This window comes from Ammodytes marinus (genome assembly GCF_949987685.1).
Source record: "Ammodytes marinus genome assembly, chromosome: 5".
Classification (NCBI taxonomy): domain Eukaryota; kingdom Metazoa; phylum Chordata; class Actinopteri; order Uranoscopiformes; family Ammodytidae; genus Ammodytes; species Ammodytes marinus.
In genome coordinates, this window is record NC_137234.1 from 29,787,867 (window position 1) to 29,805,605 (window position 17,739).

At 40.0% G+C, this 17,739-nt stretch overlaps 1 protein-coding gene across 1 annotated transcript in view; it reads right to left on the reverse strand.

Moving 5' to 3' along the window:
- The window catches only part of dyrk4 (dual-specificity tyrosine-(Y)-phosphorylation regulated kinase 4), a gene marked incomplete at both ends in the record, with an annotated part of 35,713 nt that extends 19,932 nt beyond the window's left edge, over nt 1-15,781 (reverse strand). The window contains 2 exons of the mRNA XM_080027725.1: nt 15,084-15,153; nt 15,750-15,781. Coding sequence (XP_079883851.1) covers nt 15,084-15,153; nt 15,750-15,781 — 102 coding nt within the window. The remainder of the gene's footprint in view (nt 1-15,083; nt 15,154-15,749) is intronic.
- Nucleotides 15,782-17,739: the final 1,958 nt, after the last annotated feature.

The window sequence follows — 17,739 nt, forward strand, 5'->3', positions numbered from 1 at the left end:
AGACAAAGGCAGTGACAATGTCCAGGCAGTAGAAAATAAAAACTAGCAGTGTTCCGCAAAGGAAACCAAATGCTTGTAGGTGATTTGGGCTCAAACCGACTTCCAGGAGAAGCACAAAAAGGTACAAGACTATGATCTTAGGGGGGTTAAACTTTAGTTCCACTTAAACTTGTACCAACACAGGCTGGTTCACCAGAAAGCACCAAGGTTCTCAGACTCCAGAACGGTACCAGAACCAGAACCGTGTCAGTGTGAAAGCCCTATCAGAGACCACACCTTTCCATGTACCATCAGGACAGACCTGGATAGAGCGAACAGCAGGTGGTTGGACAGGCCAAACCAGACCAGATGAGGCTCTGTAAAAGCAGGGCCAAATTACCTCCTCTTAACCTTGTCCCTTACATTCTGTTGGGCCCTGGCTAATCGCCGGCAGGTGCCAGGCGAGGTAAACTGAAGCCAGGTGAGCTGCCAGCCAAAACAGACAGTATCTGAGCCTCCTTCTGTTTGGCAGAGAGGCAGTGTGGGTAGGTTGACCTGGCTGGCAGGTGGACTGCAGCATCTGCAGTGTTAGTATCAGACAGCAAGCATCTTAGTGACAGCTTGTCCCTGAGAAGCTGATATGGGTCAAGTTCACAAGTTGACACAAGCGCAAACACTTTGACACACTTACAGACACACAAACAATTTAAAGGCTCAATTGTGACATGTGGGCATTTAAATGGTCCTTGGCAATGGAAAGAAGTGCAGATTAACAAAGTGTTTGTGCTGACATTCCCTTTAATCCAGCTATCTATGAATGGAAATTCAGTGGACGCCCACTTAAAGGAACACTTCCATCATAAGTGAGGTCAATTCTCTGTCTGTTGAACAAATTGTGGACATTTTAAAATCCTTTAAAAAGGTCCAAACTGAAACCTTTGCTATAAATAGGTTCGGAAGGGGTTCTTATTTGATAATTTTTTTATCTGAACAATCAAGACACGGTCTGTGTATTACTGTAAAAGAGCATCCAGCTGTTATTATCATAAAGTAATTACAATCAAGTCAAATTCTGAATTATTTTCCTGATTGTCCTCATTCTCTATTAATGGACGGAGTGATTGTGTGTGTTTCTTTGTTACGGTATATCTGTGTCTATGTGTTTGCTTGTTGATGTGGACACAGCTGAAAATTAAGCGGTGGTCAGGCCAGGCCAAATCTTGTTAGCCATGTGGAGAGGCTCACTCTACTGAGTATAAGAGGGTGACACGACAAAACAAACTCGCGTCCAAAAGCAGTGACACTAGCCACTGTTTGCTCCAAATGGGCTAATGCATTCGGGTTGGCGATAATGACATGTAGCTACTGACCTCGATGAGAAATGTTGGAACTGAAAAAGCGAGAAAGTCGGAACAAATATGTAATTATGACAATTTAAAAATCGATATCCAAATGATCAAAAGGTCATCATAAAATGATCACTTCTAAAATGTATATTACATATGTGAAATGTATTACAAATATTCACCCTACTCATTGTCATTTTATTATCATTATAATTATACAATAGTGTATCTGTGTATGTATGTGTGTATGTATGTATGTGTGTGTGTGTGTGTGTGTGTGTGTGTGTGTGTGTGTGTGTGTGTGTGTGTGTGTGTGTGTGTGTATGTGTATGTGTATGTATGTGTATCTATATCCATCGTTTGTGTGGGTTGGTTGGTTGATGGAGGTGGAGGTTGACCTATTACATCATATGTGTAATAACTGTTGGCCCGTTGAGACCACCTACATACAGAATAAGATTAATCCTCTCAAGCACACAGCACACCAGTTCATGTGCTGCAATAACCACAAACATACAAACACCAGCGTTCTGTCTTCTCCATCTGACAAAGACCTAGACTGTCACAGCAATTCCCATTTTCCCAAGCATGCGTCTGAGAAATGGATCCCTCACGTCAGAGTCTGATGTAAAATACAGACCTTCGAACTAATCCTGTGCCCCAACACCTAAGTGACTGGTATAACCAAATACAAAACTATTTTACATTGCCATAATTACTATACTCCTTTAGTATTCAGACAACTCAATTCCTACTGCTCACCAACTCCCCATCTTACAACCCATCTCATATTCCTAGAGATATTGAGATTCAGCCTTCAAAGACACATGATCTAGATAGTTACCTATACACCAGAAAAAATACACGTTTTATTTTGCCTTTGCCTTGATTAAATTGTTTGTGTGCTTTATGCTGGCAATAACACTAGAGATTAAAATATGCAGGTACTGCAATGGCAACATGGTGTTGTCTGGTAGAATGGCTGGAAAAACCTCCTGAAATTGTATAAGGCTTCAGTAAAGAAACACAGGAATCTAAACATTTGGTTCAATAAGACATGCCATTAGTGCTATCATTATTTTCTTCAATGTCTGATAATAAATATATAAAAAAACACAAGCATGGGAATGTATAGTGATGTTATGAGAAGTGCACCCTTTCAATGATATGACCACCGGTGGCTTTATGTTCAAATCCCAAGAGAACATATGGTAACACTTTATAATAACTATCCGTTGTAACGCGTTAATAGATCATTAGTAAACTCTTAATTAATGATTTATTAATGATTTGTTAAGTGTTTGTTAGCAGTTTGTTAAGGATGTATAACAATGCCTTACAGACAGTTAATAGACCATTAATAAACGTCTAGTTAATTAATTATAAATGACTTGTTAAATGACAGTTAGCCGTTTGTTAAGGATTTATAACTGTGCTTTATAGATAGCCGATAGATCATTTTCAAGCTAGTAGTGAATTACTTACTAATGACGTATTAAGTATCAGTTAATAGTTTATATGTGTTATCGGGACGTTATTCTAAAGTTGCAACTATTCCTCATTTATTAATTGTTTGTAAATGAGGAATAGTTGCAACTTTAGAATAACGTCCCAATAACACATATAAACTATTAACTAATACTTAACTAATATATTAACTCACACTTTACAGATCAGTTGTTAATAGATTGTTAACCTTCTACTAATACCAGAGAAACTTTGTAGAACTGCACATGGGTGAAACAAGTTCAAGGTACAGAAATTTGACATGATATTTATTAAAATATCAAATTTTTGTACCTCAACCTTGTTCCACCCATAGGCTGTTATGTGTACTGTTTTTTACCAAAGAAACACCACAGATGAAATGTTGAACATTGTGTTTAATCTATAGAAACACACATACTGAGCTATCACATGGCATAACAGTAGTATACAAAAGTACACAATAACATACAAACCCATGAGGTTTGGGAACTTTTTGTGGTAAACACTGGATAAACAGAATTTCAGAGGGACATTTAATGTCCATACATCACGGCAATGTCCCATGAGGTTTGGGAACTTTTTGTGCAGGACATGAAAACAAAATAAATCAAAATTAAGCCATTGGCATTATTGATATGAACATGTCTTCCCACAACTTGGACCCTCTATACTTAGTACTGTATATATATATATATATATATATAGTATTATACTGTACTGAACCAGACCTGAGCTACAATCGAACTGCTCTAGGGCACCATTCCACAGTGACACAACACCTAAGCTTTCTTAGACAGAGGAATCAGTTTTCCCTTTTTCTTTTGATGTTCAACATCCCTCAAAAGGTTTGGATTATTAATCAACACTTCCAGACATTTTTTTGCAAAGTCCTGCAGTCGTTGCTGTGGTGTATAAGCAACCAGCAACTCCTTGTATTTCTTCGGGGCCACAACAGCCAGCTCACAGATCGGGGCATTGGCGACAACGGTGTTTCGGTCGACACCGACCTTTCGATATGCCATGCTCAGTTTCCTTCCTTTCTTGTACGCCTTAAGAACTTTCCTGTATCTCTTGATAACCTCCTCTGGATGACGTGCTGAAATAGATAGAAGTTTAGGTAAGTATAACAAACCTACAAGTTGTGAATCAACACAGGGAAACACACGCATAGATGCAAAGTGGTTGCAAGTAACAAGATTACATGGGCACAGAGCAATTGGAAGGTCCAAGACAATAGTCCCACCAGCAAGCAAGTTTTGGATAAACTTTATACAGCGAGAGAGAGAGAGAGAGAGAGAGAGAGAGAGAGAGAGAGAGAGAGAGAGAGAGAGAGAGAGAGAGAGATAGAGAGAGAGATGTCTACATGCGTGACACACATGAGGGGAGCAGTCTTATTTCTTGTTTTTTTATGTTTGTCTGTTTTTATTTATTGTCTGTATTGCCTTTATTTGCTTTGGCAACACTGTATTTTAACGGTCATGCTAATAAAGAGAGAGAGAGAGAGAGAGAGAGAGAGAGAGAGAGAGAGAGAGAGAGAGACGTTGTGACGTCTATATGCCTGACACACATGAGTACACTTACCTCTCTGCTTGCCATGTAGCCTTTTTTTCTTCTCTTTTTTCTTCTTCTTATCCTTTTTCTTGTGACTCTGGTGGTGGTGCTTCTTTTTCTTCTTGCGTCTTTTCTTCGATTTCTTGTCTGAATTGGAAGAATCAGTTGATGAACATGAGGAGCTGGATGAAGAGGAGTTGGATGGACTGGAGGATGAAGAGAAAGAAGATGGACCAGGAGACGAGTTGGCCGAGGAAGATGTGTCAATTGTCCCACCATCATCTGTATCTACAACATAAGAGAAATAAAATACCAAATGCATTACTAAGTATGACGATACAAGTACACTCACATACATTCTTTCCAACACTGTACTCACATGTATTATTTATTAATTAATTTCACTGACTCATCAATCGAGATTTCATCAGTTGGACAGCTGTGTCTGCTGTCAATCAATGCTACAGATATTATCTTCCAGGTATTAACTGCACATATATTGTTTGGTTAATAACACAGTAATGCTCTGTTGAAGGTCTTGTCACTGTGAAATGTTGGCCTTTCTTCCACTCAATTATACACGCACGCACGCACGCACACACACACGCACACACACACACCACACCACACACATATATATTGTTAGGTGTGCAACATGTTTTTTTCCCAAGAAAGTGTTAGGCCAACTTACTTTCACCAACTTGTTGGTGGAGGGAGTCTCTCTCCTTAATCAGGTCACTGATTTTTTCTGTGATTGTGTGCTGCTTCTTCTTGGCCTCACGGAGCTTAAGCTGCATTTTCTTAATATGTAGAAATGCTGTTGGAGCTACGGTTGCCTCAGTATCTGGAATGATAGGATAGATAATTAAAAAAACTCTAATCATAAAAGCCAAGTGAAGGTAAAATAAAATATAGTATATGAGCAGCTAGCTCTAGAGATTGATATCTGCACTGGATCTCTGAATGAGTGAACATAATTGTATAACTGTCATTCATCACCAGTGAATATATGAATGGATGTGTACAGACTATAATTATACACACATGTATAGGGCTGAGCGATATAGCCTTTTTGAAATAACTCAATATTTTTAGGTTATGTGTATCTTTATATTTTGTCTAAGCATTGACTTAAAGTTTTGATGCATTCAATCACACCAGTATGATGATTCTTGGTTGACTATTTTGCAGCCATTTCAGTTCTTCTAGACTAAGGTTAACTTGACCAGTCTGGTAAATTCAGAAAATGAAATCACTTTACTGTAATAGCTTTCAAACCCAGGAGAAGACAACTATTATGCTATAACAATATCAATATATTGCTCAACCCATATGGCAGCTGTAACATTCAGTCAACATTGATTAATACTTTGTATGCACCCTGTGTTGCTCTCCGAAAACAACAATTCTACTAACTGTAGGCCTACAACAAGTCTTACAACTCATATAGGCTAGGAGGCGAAATCTTCTATATTCGGCTAGCTAGCTCGCGCGTGCTTGTTTAGTTTCGCGCGCGCGCACACAAAATTAATCATTTGACACTAATCTGGTTGAATGATGTAGTAAAAATCTATCAATCCGTGTTATCCCGACCAAACATCTTTAATGGAAAGATAACACGCATTCTCGCTTACCGTCACCGTCCATGTGCACAGCATGGTCCAGAGGCGTAGTTTTCTTTTTGCTGGAAGTACCGGCTGTTGACTTCTTTCTCTTTCTCCCGACAGTACCTGGATTGATCTCGGTATTTTGCGCATCGCTGCTGGGAACACTGATATCGGACATTTTACCAGACCGTGTATTCATTTTGAAGTCCATGCTAATGCCAGCTGCCCTGCCCATCAACCGAGAGAGTGAAGGGTGGGCGTGTCTGTTTAGGTCGTCTCCGGTTTTCACCATAGACTGTATAAAAATAAGGTTTTCACTCGTCAAAGTACAGGTGATTGACAAGTTGACGACAAGCCAATATGATGGAGGAGGCCGGATGGCTCCTCCTCCAGCCCCTGAATACAATTATGATTGGCTTGTTTCTCCCTCGTCAATTCAAACCCAAACGTAATCTGGCGGGAGCTAGTCACAGAGACTCGGGGAAACTTGATCGTGTGATGTGTGTGGAAATAACAGGATAGGAAAATAGCTAGGCCGAATCAAGTCATATTGTAATATCGTAACTAAATCATGCCTGGTTTAGCCACTGAGCTAAGAGAGCTTATTGAAGGCAGAACTAAATCTAAAAGAAGACACAGAAAAATAATCAAATGGATGCAGAAGAAAAGGCTTCTAAGAAGACGGATGAGATGCCAAAAATGCAAACACAAGATGAAATTCAAAGAATCAGTTTGTGTGGACAACTATGCATGGTAAGTTTATTTTTGTTGTATGAAATGAAAACATAAATGGGTATTTTGGTTCGGAATTCTAGTGAAAATTAAAATTATTTAATAATGAGCTGATAAGAGTGCCCAATAGGCTTATATCTTAATTCATTAATTTATAGAAATACACCACTATACAATACACTACTGTTACTAAATCTAGAAGATCACAAAACGTTGTGAGTTTATAGATCTGCTAATTTCAGATAAAACAATACTGGAAAAAAATCAACACTTTTGAAACATTAACATACCTTTTAGGGAGAGTCTTGGCACAAAATATTTTCAGATGGCTCCATGGCCAAATACATTAAGTTGGGTGTCCTTGGCATGAAAATGTTTGAGAATCACTGCTCTAGCCACTACCCTGGCCTGTGTCATTATTATATTTATTTCTATGTATGTATCTTCAGGGTTTGCAAACACCATAACCACAGAGGGAGGAAACTGAAGAGGTCAATTCGACACAAGTCTATATTCAGCAATTCAAAGGTCTCCCTCTTCAACTGGATGCGCTTTGTGTACAGGTACGCTATGACTTAATGATTTAAATGATTTTAGTGTGTTTGTCTGATGAAAAGTGTTTATTTCAATAGAAATACTGTATAACTGTGCTGTCATAAACAATAACTGGAGATTATGTAGTAAAGTGTGTAATTATTATGTTATAGAGCATCTCTACACCCATGATGATAACAGGTGCTTGGAGTTGTTTCACTTTTGTGATTTATTTTGCTAATAGGTGTAATTTACAGCTTAACAGTTTAATTATGGAAATATGTTTAATGTTACTTATGGGATGCTGTGTTGGCCAGCATTAGGCCTGGTGGAGCTAAATGGCAATTGGCTCTCTCAATCTATAGACTCTAGCAATTAATATTAGAAATAGGATTTTACAAATATCCCAATATTATTAGTCCCAAATGTATTGACAGAGCTCTGTAGAAAATAATACCACAATGTATATTTTCCATTATTATTGCTGTTTGTATCTATGCAGTGGACAATTATCATATCCTGTGGTGCAGTAGATGCATACTTTGTGTATCAAACCAAAAAGATCAAAATAACTGTAGGATTATATTTTTTTGCCTTGTTCTGTTAGATTTGCACAAGGCCTGCGTCTACGTCAAGTGGACATGATCAATGATGACATTTCTGGAAGCTCAGCAACCCTGTCCAAGATGGCTCAAAAGCTGCGAGATGTGTGCACTACTGCGATGGACAGATATCAGCAATCAAGAGGCCAGTACATTGGGGGGCGGCAGCAGTTTGTCACTGTTGATGAGAGCCACTTCAGACACAAAAGAAAGGCAAGGAGCAAGCACTATTATCAAAATAGTAATGCAAATTACCATTGAATGATAGATTATTCATTTTGTTTAAAGAAGAAGAATTCCTAACATTTCATGTTTTTTAACAGTATGGACGGGGACGAATGGCTGGTGGCTGGAAGAGGAAGAAGTGGGTGTTTGGGATGCTAGGTGTGAACCGGAGAGGGAGAAGACATGCAGAGCCTGTTCTTCGCTTAGTCGAGAGAAGAAGAAGGAGAGATCTGGTGCCACTTATAGCTCACCATGTTAAAGTGGGATCTACAATAATAAGTGATGAGTGGCGGGCTTATCGCAATGCTTTACCTCAGCTAGGTTACACCCATTTGACTGTCAATCACAGTGTGTCATATGTTGATGCCCAAACAGGTGCACATACTCAGCACATAGAGAGGGCCTGGAGAACGGTTAAGGAAAATGTGTGGAGACTCAGGGGAAATCGTACAGAGGAGTTATTGGTTGACCATCTCAGAGTTATTGAATGGCATGAGTGGCTTGCCCGTAAGCATCGCAAAGGGCCATTAGGACGGATAATCCATGACATTGCTGTGATGTATGGACATTAAATGTCCCTCTGAAATTCTGTTTATCCAGTGTTTACCACAAAAAGTTCCCAAACCTCATGGGTTTGTATGTTGTTGTGTACTTTTGTATACTACTGTTATGCCATGTGATGGCTCAGTATGTGTGTTTCTATAGATTAAACACAATATTCAACATTTCATCTGTGGTGTTTCTTTGGTAAAAAACAGTACACAGAACAGCCTATGGGTTTTAAATATCATGTCAAATTTCTGTACCTTGAACTTGTTTCACCCATGTGCAGTTCTACAAAGTTTCTCTGGTATTAGTAGAAGGTTAACAATCTATTAACAACTGATCTGTAAAGTGTGAGTTAATATATTAGTTAAGTATTAGTTAATAGTTTATATATGTTATTGGGACGTTATTCTAAAGTTGCAACTATTCCTCATTTACAAACAATTAATAAATGAGGAATAGTTGCAACTTTAGAATAACGTCCCGATAACACATATAAACTATTAACTGATACTTAATACGTCATTAGTAAGTAATTCACTACTAGCTTGGAAATTATCTATCGGCTATCTATAAAGCACAGTTATAAATCCTTAACAAACGGTTAACTGTCATTTAACAAGTCATTTATAACCAATTAACTAAAAGTTTATTAATGGTCTATTAACTGTCTGTAAGGCATTGTTATAAATCCTTAACAAACTTCTAACAAACACTTAACAAATCATTAATAAATCATTAGTTAAGAGTTTACTAATGATCTATTAACGAGTTATAACGGATAGTTATTATAAAGTGTTACCGAACATATTTATAAGATACTCAATATTCAATACTCAGAGAGATTAAAAGTTTGGAATCTAGTTCCGCTGCACCCAGTACCACCTTAATTTAAAACACCATGTACAGTATAGTCTATGCTTTACAGAGTAACATAATAGGCTGTTTTTCCCAGAGTGTCACAGTTGGAAGTCTTACCTCATTAATCATGCTTTCATCTAAAATCTGCTGCTTCCCGACCCAGGGCCCCATGGCTTGCTCTGTTCGCTCCACTGTATGTCAGGATATCAATAAAGCCGCTCAGACAAAGTAATTGTCGGTCGGCTTAGGCAGGTGCATCGTAACATTTGCACAGGTGCTTGTGTGCGGGTGAGATTTTTCAAGCCTGTGAGTCTATTTCCATTATCAAAAATGTGTGTGTGATAGGTGTTGGTGATACATACGCTTACAACACGGCAGTTAGTCTAGCCCCTATCGTTTGCAGTGAGGGTGTTGACCTGAATGCCCCAGACTCTCTTCCCTGTCAGGGAGGACCTGACGATGGAGGAGATGAACTTGTGCAGCCAGGCCTGTGTGAGAGCGATGATAGCCTGGCATCTCTGGCTCTGGGGCAACACTCCTTGTCCTCAAACACTTCTGGTGTGAGTAACCCCCCCATTAACCCAGACCTCAGACAACACAGCGCCAGGATGGGGGCGCCCTTAGCTCAGTTGGTAGGGCGTCCCCCCCATGGGCCTCGGCCAGCAGCGGACCCGGGTTCGATTCCAGCCCGCGGTCGTTCTCTGCATGTCACTCCCCTCTCTGCCCCATTTCAACTCTGTCTCTACACTATCAATAAAGCATAAAAATGCCCAAAAAATATCTTAAAAAAAAAAAAAAAACACAGCGCCAGGAGTCACCACATGGCATTTTCCATTCTTAACTTTCTAACTACAATCTGCCCCTTCTCTTTTTACTTCAAATAGTACCATTGCTACAACCAGATAAATTGAGACGTATCTCTGACTAATTTCATCATTGCCAGCTGTGTCCCAGTACCCTGCACTCTGAAACCTTTTGGTCCTTCAGGGGTGATGGACAGAGTTGAGCTTGGTCGGCCCCGGTAAGATGAGCTTTGTTGGCCCTTCTTTTGACCCCATAAACACAGACTGTCCTGTCACCTTCCACAACAACATGGCAAGGCGATCCGCTTTTGTCGCCACCGGGACACAAAGGACCCCATGTCCGAGCTTGATTGACATAGACAATACACTGCCTTCAAACTGCCACGATCAGTGCAAATTGCAGGGTTTAATCTGATGACATGTGTGGCAGATGTGGACAATGGGGACTGGAACGCTTGTTGTCTTCTTGTGCCAAGTACAAGAGGCTCTACTGTTCCACACAGTGTTGTCAAATCACAGCGAATAGGTGGATTCTGTAAAGGAGATCCCTTCTTCGACCCTTATGGTTTCATTATCCAAAGCTCAGGTATACTGTAAGCTGTCGAACTGGCATCCAATGCTACATGTATATACTGGCACTCTCTGGCCTGTGTGACCAACGCAGGGTCGACAAAAGGCAAATGTATGCCCCCATTAGATGCAAAAATAGAGATGTATGTTTTCAACGTTATGTTGGTCGCTGCCCTCATACTTCCATGCGTATATGTTGGAATGGATATTAAGGAAACAATCCTCTAGAGGGCAGCGGTGCCGCCCTAAGTAAAAAGTTACCTCAATAGGAAGAAGAAGAAGAGTCAAACAGCCATGAAAAAGATTAAGCAATAGCGACACAGACATAGTGCTGAAAGAGGCAAAACAGGAGGCGTTGGTGTACATGTTGGTGGTCTGTGAGGCCATTTATATCATTACAACATATCCAACAAACTAGTCTCTGTAAGATTGCAGGATACGTGCAGAAATACGGACAAAATGTACGCAGAGTACGGACAGAAGGCTCGGCTCGTACCCGTATGTGTATCTAACATAGGGCATAAGTGAGCCTTAACCCTCATCATTGTGATCACAATTATGTAATCACTCTTCATGATTAAAACATCATTTGAATGTGATAATACGGTGGAGAAATGTTTATATTGTGTTTTTTTGTGAGTGCTTTGCATTAAAAAAGACAAAACCATACAAAGGAAAACTGTATGTTTGCTGATATTGTATATTCTAAAAGCTATAGCGATATTTTACTTTAAAATGTTTCAGCTCTCAGGGATGCAATTTTGAACATATCTATGTTTCTTATGTAATAAATGACCACCTGTGTTCATATTTGGTGAGTGGTAAGGTGAGTCCAAGATAAACAAAAAGAGCCATAAAATATTGTGTTATATTCCATAACCACGCAAGGTTATATCCTCTTATATAATAACTATTTTTAGATAAAACTTCACACATTGTTACACAACAATGCCTCTGCGCCCACGGCTATGTTAGGAGTGGGAGAGATGGGGGAGGACGCTGGCATACCCTGATCAGCAGCTCTCTCTCTCTGTATTGCATGACTCACTGTTAAAGGAAAACAGACACAAGCCATGCAGGCACTCATTAACAAAAACTCCCTGGGTGGCTGCTGTATACCCAGCATTCTTTGTAAATCCAATTAATGTTTATCAGACTGCTGGAGTGTCTCTGTCCAGCTGTCCTCTCTGGAGAAACAACACAACGCCCCCTCACCATGGAAACCCATGGCAGCACACATATACAAGCCCAGGCTTTCACAGTGCTGTGTCTGGGAGTGGGACACAGTGGGAGTGATGACAGTCATCCACAGCAGAGCGGATGCTGCCATGATGCCAGGCCTTTTTAAGGTCCTAACATGAATATTGATTCACATGTTGAGAAGCACAGGCCATGTGATCACTAGGCCATGTTCTGCTGGAACATCTGAATGCTTGCAAGCAAGTAACATGGATACAGTTAAGTAAATTGGCATAACAACACAATATTATGCAGGCAAACTCACACATGCAGAGGTCGAAATAAGTGGAGAGAAGAAGAGAATAACAAGTAAGAAAAAATAGTTTTTTTTTAGGATATAATATAATTTCTACACAGCCACTACAGCCTGAACCCTGTGCCACTGATATCAGTGTGTTACTCAGCAGAGGTGAGCTCCCTCTCTCTATAATGGCTGGCGTTAATTCGGGGGGTCCGGTGTCAACGAAGGACAAAGCTGTGATGAGAAACCCTATCAGGGCCAGGGTTCATCAGAATAATGGGAAGGCACCCTCTCTGTACAACAGTCTGTGGGGTGAGGCCTGGGCCAAGTGTGCGTGACTGCTCTAATAAACAATACTCTACAGCAGGCCATGAAGTGCACAAACAACAATCAAGGTCATGATCTAACAGAGCGGAGCCACATTGTTTTTACATGGGGTGTTCAAGTAGAGCTCGATTATATGTAGCTCGATTAGAGTAGTCAGAGACGTCAAGGACAGAAAAGTAATTTGCACATGTTTGTATTTTTATATATATATATATATCATATACAGTACGTTCTCATAACATTATCTGTTTCCAGCTTCTCCAATGAGATAGTTACCTGACTGACTTATTTAGTTGTAAATGTAACATATTTGGGAGTTGAAAACACCTTGGAACATTTTCCATTATTTTTTAATCAACAATGAAAATCAGCGTCAGCTGTAGCCCTGGTTGTAATGCTATCCTTAGTGCTTGAAAAGAATGCTTGAAAAGTAGTCTTTGGGGGATGGACAAATGCGACCAAAACAATTCGCGCAGATCCGTGCAACATAATGTGCCTCTTCGATGGAATGACCTGGTAGCCCTTTCTGATAAAAAAAGAAGGCTTGAATGCCGAAGGTGTAAATGCTGCAAACATAAAAAGACACCGTCTGCTACAGTCTCAGGACATCTCAAAGGGCTAAGGGGAGCATCTACAGAGAGCAGCTGCTTGTGTCTGTATTTTGTTATTAGGACAATGCTCTCTATTGATGTCTTAACTTAGAAAAAGAGAAAATATTCTGAGCTGACACCCTGAGCGTGTAGTCCACTCACTACCCTGACAGCTTCAAATGATGCCTCACATAACTGCTCTTTCCAATTCCACACTGATGTTCAGAGATTTATCATTTGGCTTTAACTGCCTGTGGGCAGAGTGGTTACTAATTCATTCAAATATACTCACTATGTAAGAGGCTGAAGTGCTCCAATCAAAGCAAATAAAAGGGTATGTGATAGGCTGAAAAGAAGACATTAGCCCTGCACTATGCAATGCTCTTCATGTAAATGTTGTCTGTGCTTGGTTTTCGGATTATTTGACTGACAATGGCCTTGATTATGGAGGCTTTTCATTCATTTCCATTAGGTGAATCTGACGTCCCATATTCAAATGTTATCTACATTGTCTTGTCCTCCCTATTCAGCTATAGCTCCTCACCAAGCCTCCTCTGTAATGAATAGAGTCTGAATAAACCCTGTGCCCAGGTAAAGCTTCAGAATGAGACGACCAGCCGCGTCCCTTTCAAAGGGATTCATTCATTCCTGCTCCGCTGGCTTGTCCACTATGATTTCAGAGGGGTCCAAACCGCTTTTGCAATTTAATCAACAGTGAGTAGAAATTGGTGTGACAGGAGCTCAAGCAGGGGGCAGTCTGAGGGGCTATCAAACACCCTTATAATCCCTCCAACACGTGAAAGGTGCGTGAGAATAAATCTTAATTTTATACTTTTGTGCTTTTTAAACTTATACACTTTTGTATGTTTATTAACTTCACATTCATTCACCATTTGTAAGTGCACATAGCAACACTGAGGCAGGCCATTTCAGTAGATACTTTGCCCAAGGTCAGGGGAGAACTATTTGTGTGGGATGAGCCTGCACATGACAACCAGCCTAGCAACGACCCCGCTCCCTCCCTTCACCTCTCTTATGAGCAGGGTAGTGTAAACCATGAAATGTATCTTATGAAGACCAGCAAGAAGAAGTCGTCATCGGCCAGCCTCTAACACATAGTCAACCAATCAGAAATAATGTATTTGTTTCCATATAACACTATGTCCCACCATTTTGTCTTCAGTCTTACTGGGGACGTTTTTTGAGAACCAGTAAGCTCCATGTATAGGCCTACATGTGTCTGCTCACTCAATTTAGATAATAAACCTTTAAGCTTTGAAATAAATCTTCTACTTGTTTTTCCTTCTTCAACTCTGGTTAAAAGAACATGAAATATTTTTCTAACAGGTGTAGGGCTTGAATCAGTCCACCGCTGCGTGAATGTGTCCTTAGAGGGCAGAGCTGAAAGTTGTGGCCCTTTCCATGAAGAGGAGATGACAGGGTTATCAGGGACAGGGCCATCAAATGAGGTGGTGTCAGAGCAGACAGAGGCCTTGTAATGGCGCGTGGTTGGGTAGTCTGGCTCTCCCAACGTTTGCTCAATGGGAGAAGGGCACCTCTCTATGTTTCAGTGAGGCAGGCCAACATGTATAGTATGTTCCCCTAATAAATCACTTCTGCTGAGTGCACACAATCACCTAAATAACATTTATTTAATGGCCTGCGGATCAACACAGGGTGTAGGGTTGCTTGGAGACACACAAAAACATGGCAACTGCCACAACTTTGAATGATATACTGAAGTGGACAGGCTGACAAGAAGAAAAAAACAAACACAAGCCAATTCACAAACCCTATTATTATTATTATTATTAGCAGGAACACATAGCAGCAACCCCCTACCTTGGTCAGCCGAGGAAATGTGCCTTTTCTCTCCTTGAATCGCTTTCCCAGCTTATTTTTGGAGCCATTTCTGTACAGAGGTAGAATCTGAGTTTAGGCATACTGCAATTTTACAGTGACGGGAACTATTCTTTAATGATGCCAAAGTGTATTGCTTCAAGGTTCAAAAATAAAATCTCTTTTACAAAGCAACTGCTCTTGTCATTCACTATAATATGAATATTAAAAATCACAATGTTGCATGATCAAGTGAGCTGTTTACTCATAGCTGTCAGTACCACACTGACACCTTCTGGGCACAAGTCTGGTTGTTCTCATATTACACACATCGAGCTCTGCCTATTTTATAGAAAGGTGTGGAGTAAGTCAAACAGTTTCCGGTGCTAAGAAAGGTGTCTAATTCGATAAGTAATCACCCACAAATAAATAACTTGTGTAAGCCCATAGGGAAAGATACACATAGGCCTATAACAGGTAGGCTTATTAAGGTAATCAGTTATATTGATGAGCCTAACTCTTTAGAACTATAGGTTTAGGCGAAATGACTATTATACTGGCTTGCAATTAAAACATTATAGTCCTAATATTGCGTGTACCAATAGGCCTACCTCCGCAAATGGGATATCGTGTCCATAAACGCACAGATGAGTAGACTATCGCACTAACCTTTTCTCTGATGACTTGCTCGGCGCGCTCATGATGAAACAAATCAACAAGGTGGAAGTCATGAGGCGGTCACGGGCGACATGCCCAACCGTTAGTTTGTAGGCTCCGACCCATGGCTCCGACCCGGCGAGAGCATACGGCTGGCAGACCGTCTTAAGAAGCACACAATGGCTGTTATATTCTCCACAGAAAGTGCCAATTGACAATTTGATTCTCCCTCCAGGCCCCGATGCAGCTTGCAGGCAGGTGCTCACGGGCGTGCCAGGCAGCGCGCGCGCGTGTGTGTAGGCTACGAGAGACAGGTAGAGGGGGCAGAGTGAGAGAGCTCGACACAAAGGGAGGGACAGGCACCCACTGGGCTATTGATTTTCCAAATAGCATGGGCCTACTGTGGGTCACACAGCAACGCGTTTCCTGACTGTATGCAAAGCTCCCTATTATAGCCTACCAGAATATTACTTAATAAGACAAAGTTAATTACGCTAGATTTAATTTAGCCGAAACTTTTATCCAAAAGGAGTTTGAACTTGAGCTAGGCAGATAGCATTAAGGGTTTTGCAAAAGAGTCGGCCCTCATTTGACCATTGGAAAAGGTAACGCACAGAGTGTTGACATGCTTTCCCCTTTGTTTTTAAAAGTTGTCCCTAGCAGGAGACAACAGAAGAAGGGATAGAGATGAAGGATATAGGATGGAAGAGAATAGAATAGAATAGAATAGTTTTGTAAAATAGAAAAATGTATTACTATTATCTCACTGATTTGTGGCTAAAAAGACAAATATGAGATGAAAGCACCTGTAATGGAAACAGTGAGTGTGCATATTTCAGGTATAGCCTAGAAGGGCTTCATCTCTGTGTTGTGTAATAATATCACTACATTCTACATATATGCCTAGAGCTTTTCAAGATACACAGGTACACTTTGCAATTTGCACAATAGATAATCAACACTAGCATATGATTGTTTGTGGAAAACAATTCAGATATGACAAACACATACATCATAACAGCCATTCTTTCACATTTGTCTTTTTGTGCTGATTTACATGCACTGAAATAAACCCATGTACCTCGCTGAAGCTGTAGGCCTTATTTCAAAAAAATGAATTGCTTCACCCAAATCTATTGCTAAACAATTATGACTAAACAGGATTTTTAAAAAAACTAACCCAAACACAGAAACACATTCAGAACACATATAGAAAACTGTGATGATCTTCTTGTTATTGTATCATCATTTATTGGACATTCTATGACTTTATCCTCGACTCCTACGATTACTTACAGTAAAAAAGCATCACAAAAGTCTCGTCATTCAATAACGGGGTTTATTTCTCATGAACAAGGCAACATTACAGCACCAGTCGGATAGAAACATTCAGAGATCACTTTAGTTCTCCACATCGAGGATGGTTATAGCTTTTGTTTTGTACACCTTCAGCTTATTATGTGACCAGCTTATTATTCTTTTTTTTTATAGGCAGCGATTAAAACTGAGCACCATTTGAAGTGATATCGGAAACAACGTATGAGAGGAACATGTGGACTGAAGCAAGGTAAGTCTGAGGATAACACGCACAATCTTTTGACCATGTTTTGTGATATCTGCTCTGCACAAAAGCCCTTTTTATCATCATGTCTGTAAAAAAAAAACATTCTGCATGATCACAATCAAACGTATGAGGTGTTTGAATGATCAGAATGCACTGGTAGAAATTTGCTGTATGACTTGTTTCATAAAAAAAAAAAACTTTCGGGAAAATTATTACAGATACAATATACACAGGTAAAGGGATAATCCACCCAAACCCAACGTTGCAGTACCAAACACCTTCCCTCTGGAGACTTATTTAAATGGTGGTTTTTTGTGTCACAGATGGAGTATCCCTTTAAAACTACATCTCTCTCTAATAAACCCCTTGCACAAATTATTTTATCTTATTTTGAAGTCAGTAGAAACAGATCTACTGCTGTTCCAAATCCATACACAC